Source organism: Arabidopsis thaliana, chromosome 5 (genome assembly GCF_000001735.4).
Source record: "Arabidopsis thaliana chromosome 5, partial sequence".
In the NCBI taxonomy this organism is placed as follows: Eukaryota; Viridiplantae; Streptophyta; class Magnoliopsida; order Brassicales; family Brassicaceae; genus Arabidopsis; species Arabidopsis thaliana.
In genome coordinates this window covers 8,458,790-8,469,387 of record NC_003076.8, presented here as the reverse complement: position 1 = coordinate 8,469,387, position 10,598 = coordinate 8,458,790, and the positions used below count along the sequence as shown (strand labels likewise).

Here is a 10,598-nt window from a genome sequence, read left to right as displayed (position 1 = left end):
AAATTAAATTAAATTGAAGATTAAATAAGACTTTAATTTTGATTGCAAATCTTTTTATCGAATTCTAGATTTAGTTGTAAACATAGTAAACCCTTATTACACCAAATACTATAGTCATTTTGTTTGAGATAATTCATTTGGAATTCTCTTTAAAAGTTTAGTGATCGGAGGCTTCTCGATTTTCTCTCTCTTCTCTCACTTGAATTTTTCAGAGAAAGAAAAAGCGATTCATGGCAAGACTCCGTCCAACATCGTTCGGCTTCTTTAACGACGATGGTTGGTTCGTTTCCAGCATCAATTGGCTTCTTTAGTGGTGGTGGCTGGCTTTTGTATCCGGACGTGGTCCGGCTTTGCCGTCTTATCTCGCCGTCTGGTTTCTACTTTTCTCTTTAGTGGAATCCGGCTTTAGTTTCCAGTTCTTTGATACCGGTTTTACCTTTCTGCTTTTCAATAATCATTGTGATCTTAGTACCAATTTTTTTTTGGGTTTTCCTTATCATCCTCTTTTCTCAAGCTTTTTTGCATCCTTATTTAGATGAAAGTCAATCTTTGTTTCATTTCTAATCTTTACCTTTTGGGTTTTAATCAACTATTAGAGTTTGTTTCAACCTAAATCGATTCTCTCAATCCTTTGATTTAGAATCTCAATTCGGCATATCTGGTAAGATTTAATCATCAAGAGAAATCATGGTTTTTTATTTCTCTTTTGTCATAGATCGTTGCTGTTCTGGAGAAATTTAGATCAAATATAAACTCTGGATATTGTGGAGCAGAGAGTCAGATTTACAAGCGTGATGAGATTGTCGTAGAGGAAATGGTGGGTTATCGGATTTGATGGTGGTGCTGGGAGATAACGATGAAACAATCATCGGCGTAAGAGAAAAGTCACATCCACGTGTCGTATGTTGCTTTGACTTGTTTTATTAGCGCTGTACTCTTTACTACAAGGTGTTTAGTTGTACCCTTTATGGATTTGTGAAATACTTTGATGACTGGGCTTTAGTGATGTTTGTAAACCCATAATTTGAATAAAAAAGAAACTTATGAACAAGAAAAAAAAAAGTTCAGTGATCCAACGGATCCACAATTAATTTCCGTAAATGGAATATATTTTGCGACAAAGGAAAGGGCTAAAACAATTGTTATTGGGCCTTTTTTTTTGGGTTAATCAGACTAGCCTTCGCAAATTCGCGCTTTACGCGTTTCGCGTCTGAAGACACTACCGGAGTTTTTGTTCGGCGATTGTAGTTAGTGGTGGTGGATCCGGGCATTTCATTTGATAACCGCGGTGGATCTAATTGATCTGGATCTGACCATAGCCCTGCTTGCTTTTTCTGGAAATTTTTAGTGTGTAGCTCTGGAGAGTTTCTCGTGAGTCGAATCGTCTATGCGGATGCAGTTGTGCTCAGATTTTTGAGTTGTCTAATTGATCTTGAAGAACTGTGAGAGAGAGAGAGAGAGATCGAAATGTTGCGGGCGAGAGCATTTCGGCAGACCAATGGTAAGATTGTGAAGATACAGGTACATCCTACGCATCCATGGCTTGTTACGGCTGATGATTCAGATCACGTCTCCGTCTGGAATTGGGAGCATCGTCAGGTCTGTATCGAGATTCTGATTTGATTTTGGTTCCGGTTCTGATTTCGAATCGTGGATCTGTCAACGTTTATGTCTATTGTGTTAGGTAATTTATGAATTGAAAGCCGGCGGAGTTGACGAGCGCCGTTTAGTTGGTGCCAAGTTAGAGAAGCTCGCCGAAGGAGAATCCGGTGAGCCATTGTTCTATTCTGGTGAAATGAGTATGAGTTTCTGATGCTTTATGTTCTTACTGACATTCGTATTTTCCTCAGACTATAAAGCTAAGCCTACTGAAGCCATTCGAGGAGGAAGGTAGTAGATAGATCTTTCTCGCTGCTAATTCAGTTGCTCCTTTCGATAATGAGAAAAATGACTTATCTGCTCAATGTTTGCACCTACTAGCGTTAAGCAGGTGAAGTTTTATGACGATGATGTGCGTTATTGGCAACTGTGGCGCAACCGCTCCGCAGCTGCTGAATCTCCATCAGCTGTCAATCATCTGACATCTGCTTTCACTTCCCCTGCTCCATCGACTAAAGGCCGTCATTTTCTGGTCATTTGTTGTGAGAATAAAGCTATTTTCTTGGATTTGGTGACAATGCGTGGTCGTGATGTGCCAAAGCAAGAGCTTGATAACAAGTCACTTCTCTGGTAAGTTCATTGCTTTTTCTCTAATTTTAGGATATGGGTTTGCTTGACACCTGGACCCCGGGGAAGATGCTCCATTACTTTAGGCTTCCTATCTTTAAATCACTTGAATCCTGGAAAGACCTCCGTTAGTTACTACGCTGGAAATATTTGAGTCAAATGTAGACTAGGCATAAGTGTAATGGATATGTGTGTTCTAAGTGTAATGGATACCAGGCTTCCTTGATGTTTAATGTTCAGTCAATGGCCAAACTCCCTTTCTACATTTTTAATTTCTACTCCTCCTTAATGTTGCTAGAATTCTTCCTTTCTTTGCAGCATGGAGTTTCTTTCGAGATCATCTGGTGGTGATGGCCCTTTAGTTGCATTTGGTTCAACTGATGGTGTCATTCGGGTTTTATCAATGATAACATGGAAGGTTTGTTTGTTTCAAAATTATATTTTTTTTTTTTGGTTTCTCTGCTGGGTTTAGAGTGAGGGATTTTGATACTGATCTGTGTTAATTTCCTTGAATGTTTACTTCCTTGCAGCTTGCACGTCGATATACAGGTGGCCATAAAGGATCCATTTATTGCTTGATGAATTTCATGGCATCATCTGGCGAAGTAACTACATATTCCCTATATATGCCCTCTTTATTGCTCTGAATTTATTTCGAGTTATTTACTTAATATGTTAATAGTTAATACCATCTGATAGATGAAAGTGTCATGTAACTTAGAAAAACATACTCAAGATCACCTACTAAGATCGACTGTATATATTATATGAAAACGAGGTCTTGAGCATATCGTCTTGGAAGTTTCCTACATATATCTCTTTCTTCTTAGCGACGTAAAAATCTCACATTCTACTAAGTGGGAGTCCAGACCGCAGCAGGCCTTACTATACGGATACCTGTTTTACAATCCAAATATCTAGCCTTAGTTTCTTAGATCATCTGTACTCGGGTTAAATTTCATGCATAGCCTAGGCATTAGGAGCGGCGGGAATTTTAAACATTGGCATCTCTTTTCCCAATTGCTTGTTTAGGTTATGTTAATAGCGAATTTCTGATAGTACTGGGCTTTCTTCCCTTTTATATAACTTGACGTTTTTTAATGAATGCTTATCAAGTATTTTCTCTCTGTTATTTATGTGCAATACATGATACTAGCCATCCTCTATCTAAATGCAATTGCAGGCACTCCTTGTTTCAGGTGGCAGTGATGGCTTACTTGTACTGTGGAGTGCCGATCATGGCGCTGACTCAAGGGAACTTGTACCCAAGCTTAGCTTAAAGGTACTCAATTATGCCCACTCTTTCATTCAAAGTTCAAGAGAGGATATTACCATGACCGTTCAATTCTTAGGCCTGGAAAGATTTGCCAGATTTGGTTACAGCTGAGGCTAAGGCACCATTGTTCTTAGTTCCAGTGAACCTTCTGAATTGATTTCTGTGTCTGTTTCTGAATGTTGGATACTTGCATTTAGATATTCTTTCATTCTTTTTATAAAAGGCTGAGTAATGATTAGGGGACTATGACATGCTCGTGCTTTTTTTTTTTTTTTGGTGTAATAGACATGGTCATGTTTGCTTAATTGAGTGGATAATTTCCACTTCTCTGTTATACTTTTTTTTTTTTTTTTTCCTAATCCCTTCTTGGCTTCTTCTAATGTTTTTGTTCTGATTGTATTAGGCACATGATGGTGGGGTGGTGGCTGTTGAGCTGTCAAGGGTAAGTGGGAGTGCTCCACAATTGATTACAATTGGGGCTGACAAGACATTGGCCATATGGGATACAATGACATTTAAGGTAATGGTGTATCTCATGTATGGATTTTTCATATTTTCCCGATCTCATTTATTAACATGCATATCTACTTTTATTCTACAGGAGCTACGTAGAATTAAACCTGTCCCGAAACTAGCTTGCCACAGTGTTGCATCTTGGTGTCACCCTCGAGCGCCAAACCTTGATATTTTGACTTGCGTTAAAGATTCACACATATGGTATCTTTGTTTAAGATTTGGTATTGTATATGGTAGAATATATTTATGTATATTAGATGAGTGGTCTAATTGTTTGAATTTTTGCAGGTCTATTGAGCATCCAACTTATTCGGCCCTGACAAGGCCGTTATGTGAACTTTCTTCCTTGGTTCCGCCTCAAGTACTTGCAACCCACAGAAAACTTAGGGTAATTAGCTCATTGTTGATGAAATCCTCGAAATCTACCACGTATCATATCATTTCTTTCTGCCTGCTAGTTGTATACTATATCAATAGCTCATGCTCAAGCCTGAGCATGAGCATTGCTCTCTGAGGCTCCATTCTATGTGTCCCACAAAACATTAGTTTCTCTTCTTATCTCGTAAAATGCATCTATTATGGTTCAAATGATGAAGTTGTGTAGCTGTATAATATTGCACTTGGCAATGCAAAGGTATTCTGACTCAAGTAGACTAGGAATAAGAATAAGAATAGAATACAACTGTTTGTATTACTTCTTGCAGAAAAGTTTTGTATATAGCAGACTTTAAATTGATAGCTGTTTGAACACTAAATTTATCTAAAAGAAAATTGCAATGGAGAAGATACGTAATCTTTATGTCAGATGGTGATAGGGAAAGCACATGCTGCACCCGAAAGTTGAAAGTTATTCCTTTTTCAGAATTTGCAGATAATATTCGGGGTTCATTTTCTACTTGAAACCGCCAGTTGATGATTTTCAAAGATTGCTAGTTTCTTTATTGCATAATTATAATAGCATTGCTTCTGTACTTCTTTCGCTTTCATGGCTTCCATACATTGGTAGTAACCCTCATCAGGTACTTATTAATTTCCATTTTTTAGGTCTATTGTATGGTTGCACATCCTCTACAACCACATCTCGTCGCAACTGGTACCAATGTTGGTATTATAGTTAGTGAATTTGATCCTCGTGCTATCCCGTCTGCAGCTCCTCTACCAGCACTGCCTGGAAGTCGGGAGAATTCAGCTATATATATCCTTGGAAGAGAATTAAAGCTCTTGAACTTTCAACTATCCAACACAGCCAACCCATCCCTTGGCAATAATAGTGCCTTGTCCGAATCAGGGCTTTCTAAGGGAGACCCAGGTGAACAGTTAACTGTAAAGCAAACCAAAAAGCAGATCGTGGCACCAGTTCCACATGATTCATACTCAGTTCTTTCTGTGAGCAGTTCAGGGAAGTAAGTTCCTTAGCTAATTGTTTTTTATGAATATAATTTTCTTCTTAACTCAGCTAATTTGTTGAGTTTTTTTTTTTTTAGCCAGCTAACTTTATTCTCTGATTGTAGGTATGTGGCAGTTGTATGGCCGGATATTCTATACTTCTCTATCTACAAGGTTAGTGACTGGTCCATTGTTGACTCTGGAAGTGCAAGACTGTTGGCGTGGGATACATGTCGAGACAGATTTGCGATTCTAGAATCTGTGTTACCTCATAGAATGCCTATAATCCCTAAGGGTGGTTCATCGAGAAAGGCAAAAGAAGCCGCTGCAGCTGCAGCTCAAGCTGCTGCTGCTGCCAGTGCAGCTTCATCGGCTAGTGTCCAAGTTCGTATTCTCTTGGATGATGGTACCTCAAACATACTCATGAGATCCGTAGGAGGTCGCTCTGAACCGGTATGTGTCTGTTTTTTTCATTTATACCAGATCATCTGCATGTATTCTAGAGCAGATCCATTGAATATTTAATCTAATCATGCTCCTAAGAATTTGTGTGCTTTGGTTTGCATTGAAAATACTGTAAAATTAGTACAAAAAAATGTCATACTTGGAACACAGTAGTTTATTAATTGAATTTGACTAAAAGGAAAGGTTGCTAAACGTGAGAATCTTACTTGAGAGTTCTTCTTGACTTCAAGTGGTGGGTTATCTTTGTTACTTTGAAAAATTGATCATAGAGCAGTATGCAATGCTGGACGTCTAGGTTAAGCAACATTCGTATGCTTCATAATTTTCCTTTCAGGTCATTGGTCTGCATGGTGGTGCTCTACTTGGTATAGGTTATCGCACATCCCGAAGGATTAGTCCTGTTGCTGCAACAGCTATTTCAACCATTCAGTCGATGCCACTCTCGGGATTTGGAAACAGCAATGTTTCTTCGTTTTCTAGCTATGATGATGGGTTTTCTTCGCAGAAGTCTGCTGAGTCTGCACCCCTAAACTACCAGCTCTACAGGTAAAACTAGCGTTGTCCTTCTTATTTTTATGCAAGGCTCATTTCTGTTAGCACTCTTTTTACTAAAATAGTGTGCAGGCAGCTAGCTGTTGGGCATATTTTATTACATTTCATTTTCTTTAGTTAGCTATATTGACCAAATCAGAGTCTTTTTTCCTCCTCTGAGATGTCTGGGAGATAGTTACTCTTGTTTGATGGAATAATAAGCACTGTTCACCAATCTGTACTGATTCCCATAGTTATGTTTTGGCTAGCTCTAATTTTGTTTGAAGGATTTCAGTTCTCTATTATCTAAATGGAATTTTTAATGTGTAGTTGGGAAAATTTTGAGCCAGTAGGTGGTATGCTACCTCAGCCAGAATGGACGGCATGGGACCAAACAGTTGAATACTGTGCTTTTGCTTATCAACAATACATGGTCATATCGTCCTTGCGCCCTCAGTATAGATATCTTGGTGATGTTGCCATTGCACATGCTACTGGAGCTGTTTGGCATCGCAGACAGCTGTTTGTGGCTACACCAACCACGATTGAGTAAGCATATTGCTCTATATATGATACATGATTTTTTTCTGTCTTCTGCCAGTTACCTTAAATGCTACTTCCACTTGGATGAAACAAACTAAAAATTGAATCTGTGTTTTTGCGGTGGATGTGTATCAACAATTATTGATTATTCAGATGGTGCATAATCCAACTTTTCAGAGATTACTATGTTTTGAAAAGAATTGCTCTAATTCTGAATTTGTTAAACGCATGGCTACCTTTATCTGCTACTTTTTAAAACAAATATCTGGGGAGGAATGCTAATACTTTCTTCCATGCCTGGATTTCCAGATGTGTTTTTGTGGATGCGGGAGTTTCCGAAATTGATATAGAGACTAGGAAGATGAAGGAAGAAATGAAACTTAAGGAGGCGCAGGCTAGAGCAGTTGCAGAGCATGGAGAGTTGGCCTTAATCACAGTAGAAGGTTCCCAGGCTGCAAAGCAAGAAAGGATATCTTTAAGGCCCCCCATGCTGCAGGTAGATTTTTCTTACTTTTACTTGAAAATATTGTAAGCTATTGGGAAGCATAATTTTTAAGGTCTAAGCGTGTTGTTTTGTACTGCATATGTGTCGACATCTATGTCAATTCATGTCAAACTAGCAAGAGTCTTCCTTATGTGTATACCTTTTAATTGTAGGTGGTGCGTTTAGCTTCTTTCCAAAATGCTCCATCTGTTCCACCATTCTTATCATTGCCAAGACAATCTAGAGGTGATAGCGATGACATAATGGATGAAAGAAGGGTCAATGAGGTAGCTGTGGGTGGTGGAGGAGTCTCAGTTGCTGTTACTCGTTTCCCAGTGGAGCAAAAACGACCAGTGGGGCCTCTTGTTGTTGCCGGTGTGCGGGATGGAGTTCTTTGGCTCATTGACAGGTACTATGAGTCTCCTGTTCTTACCTTACGACAAGACTGACTCTTGTTAATACATTCCTTGTTCGATGCTGACTGTATGAATTGGTGAATCGTTTTATCTTCATTTGAGATATTTATATTTAATTAGATTATGAATTTTCCTTTCCATTTATATTATGCACTAGGTAGGCACTGAAATCTGACATTCTGCATTCCAAAGTTTCCTCGAGCACTAAGCTTGAATACAATATCTTGCCATGATAGTCATTTTAGTTGCTTGAATGAATAAAGAAATATTAGACAGAAGATAGAAATTATTGTCTGACACCTCCTTCCATTTCTTGGTAGGTACATGTGTGCCCATGCCATATCCCTTAATCATCCTGGTATCCGCTGTCGCTGTCTTGCTGCTTACGGGGATGCTGTTAGTGCAGTTAAATGGTATGGATATGTTTCTCATAATCTCGTGTTTATGTGAGTAGTTAAGTAGCTGGAATCCTTATACAACATTTTTTTTGCGCAGGGCAAGTAGGCTTGGGAGAGAACATCATGACGATCTGGCACAGTTTATGCTAGGGATGGGATACGCAACAGAAGCTCTTCATTTGCCTGGAATATCTAAGAGGTAAATAAAACATATAATATTTTGGTGCCGCTTTTCCTTCAATTTGGTTCTACTATAGACAGTTTTTTCTAGTCTCTGAATTGCTTATGCTGGACAGTAAACAGAATTCAGTATTTCACTCATGTATTGAATCCTTCATCCTAGCGTTCAACTCAACCAAAATGGCATCAGAGATTTTTTTTTCACTTTGACTTAGGTTCCGAGTTTGACTTAACTTTATGTTTTCTCAGGCTGGAGTTTGACCTAGCAATGCAGAGCAATGATCTTAAGAGGGCACTTCATTGTCTTCTCACAATGAGTAATAGCAAGGACATTGGACAGGACGGTGTAGGCCTTGATTTGAGTGACATTCTCTCTTTGACAGCTACTAAAAAAGAAGATGTTGTTGAAGCTGTGGAAGGAATAGTGAAATTTGCAAAGGAGTTTCTTGACCTTATAGATGCTGCAGATGCCACAGGGCACGCCGACATTGCTCGCGAAGCTCTCAAAAGACTGGCAACTGCAGGTTCGGTCAAAGGCGCTTTACAGGGTCATGAGTTGCGAGGCCTTTCATTACGCCTAGCAAACCATGGAGAATTGACACGCCTAAGTGTATGTCTGCAATTTCTCTTTCTTTCGGTTTCTAACTTGGTTTCTCGTATTTTAGGATACCTACAGAAATCTAAAGACCTTTGTCTTGTTCACTAGATAGGATCGACATAACTATAGACGAATTTATGCTTTGATTTTATACTTTGTATCTTCTGGTTCCTAATTGAAATACTTTATTAACTTTGTTGCAGGGACTTGTAAACAATCTGATCTCCATAGGCCTTGGACGAGAATCAGCATTTTCTGCTGCAGTTCTGGGAGACAATGCGCTCATGGAGAAGGCATGGCAAGACACGGGAATGCTCGCAGAAGCCGTGCTTCATGCCCATGTAAGATTGTTTTTGTATTTTGGTTTTTCTTTTTGCAGTTTATAAATTAAACTTGTATTGTTTCTGACTACGCCTACTGTAATTATTTCCACAGGCACATGGTCGCCCAACTCTAAAGAACTTGGTCCAGGCTTGGAATAAAACGCTGCAGAAGGAAGTTGAGAAAGCTCCGTCTTCTAAAACCGATGCTGCAAGTGCGTTTCTGGCTTCTCTCGAGGATCCAAAGCTCACTAGTTTATCTGATGCATCTAGAAAACCTCCTATCGAGATTCTACCTCCTGGAATGTCTTCAATCTTTGCTTCCATTACGGCTCCCAAAAAACCTCTACTCACGCAGAAGACTGCACAGCCAGAAGTAGCTAAGCCATTGGCGCTCGAAGAACCTACGAAACCATTGGCTATTGAAGCTCCTCCATCTTCCGAGGCACCACAGACCGAATCAGCGCCTGAAACCGCAGCCGCTGCTGAGTCACCAGCACCTGAAACCGCAGCCGTTGCTGAGTCACCAGCACCTGGAACCGCAGCCGTTGCTGAGGCACCAGCATCTGAGACTGCAGCAGCACCTGTGGATGGACCAGTGACGGAGACTGTGTCTGAGCCTCCTCCCGTAGAGAAGGAGGAAACTTCTTTGGAAGAAAAAAGCGATCCGTCTTCAACTCCAAACACAGAAACAGCTACGTCCACAGAAAATACTAGCCAAACAACAACAACGCCTGAAAGTGTTACAACAGCGCCACCTGAACCTATTACAACAGCGCCGCCTGAAACTGTTACGACAACAGCAGTGAAACCAACAGAGAATGCAGCAACCGAGAGACGAGTAACCAATTACCCTCCAATAAGAAGCCAGCCAATAGATTTTGATTTCTTGAATGGCTAAACCAAGTTTTCACAGAAGATCCCAAAACGAAGACAACAGAGTGTATATCTTTTAGATATATTTCATAATCAAAGCTTTATGTTCATTATAATTTAATTGAGAGTTTAATGTGTTTAGTCTTTTTGTATTGTCAAGTTTTTTTTTTTGTGTTTTTTTATCATTTATTTGGCATATTATTAAATGGTTTGTGTCATTGTTATTATCAAACAAACCTCTCTGAGATTATCTATGATTGTGAAGCGTGTAAACTGAGTAGTAGTTTCTTTTTTTTCCTACTTCGATATGAATTTGTTTTTTTTGTAATATTTCATGAAAAATCATTGAATTTAATTTCCATTGGACAGGTGTAAATGTCAAT

The 10,598-nt window shown here is 39.3% G+C and overlaps 1 protein-coding gene and 1 non-coding gene across 2 annotated transcripts; both read left to right on the top strand.

Annotated features, from left to right (window-relative positions):
- Nucleotides 1-125: 125 nt before the first annotated feature.
- On the top strand, nt 126-1,057 carry AT5G24735. The gene is made up of 2 exons (NR_144274.1): nt 126-368; nt 716-1,057. It is a non-coding gene; the product is annotated as an other RNA (non-coding RNA).
- Nucleotides 1,058-1,214: 157 nt separating this feature from the next.
- Nucleotides 1,215-10,541, top strand: AT5G24710 (Transducin/WD40 repeat-like superfamily protein). Its single transcript, NM_122380.4, has 21 exons — nt 1,215-1,599; nt 1,685-1,769; nt 1,851-1,890; nt 1,981-2,229; nt 2,545-2,644; nt 2,757-2,831; nt 3,410-3,508; nt 3,906-4,022; nt 4,104-4,219; nt 4,307-4,406; nt 5,063-5,421; nt 5,530-5,857; nt 6,204-6,415; nt 6,731-6,949; nt 7,253-7,439; nt 7,601-7,836; nt 8,164-8,256; nt 8,339-8,440; nt 8,671-9,031; nt 9,223-9,360; nt 9,455-10,541. Exons 1-21 carry the CDS (start codon nt 1,468-1,470, stop codon nt 10,238-10,240), a joined length of 4,134 nt encoding a protein of 1,377 aa, NP_197859.4. The 5' UTR covers nt 1,215-1,467; the 3' UTR covers nt 10,241-10,541.
- The last annotated feature ends 57 nt before the right edge of the window (nt 10,542-10,598 follow it).

Bases quoted from the DNA above. Each gene is read 5' to 3' on its own strand.
- AT5G24710 (NM_122380.4), top strand. From the start codon at position 1,468: ATGTTGCGGGCGAGAGCATTTCGGCAGACCAATGGTAAGATTGTGAAG. The intron at 7,440-7,600 runs GTAGATTTTTCT...TTTTAATTGTAG, and splicing joins TAAGGCCCCCCATGCTGCAG to GTGGTGCGTTTAGCTTCTTT. The intron at 7,837-8,163 runs GTACTATGAGTC...ATTTCTTGGTAG, and splicing joins GTTCTTTGGCTCATTGACAG to GTACATGTGTGCCCATGCCA.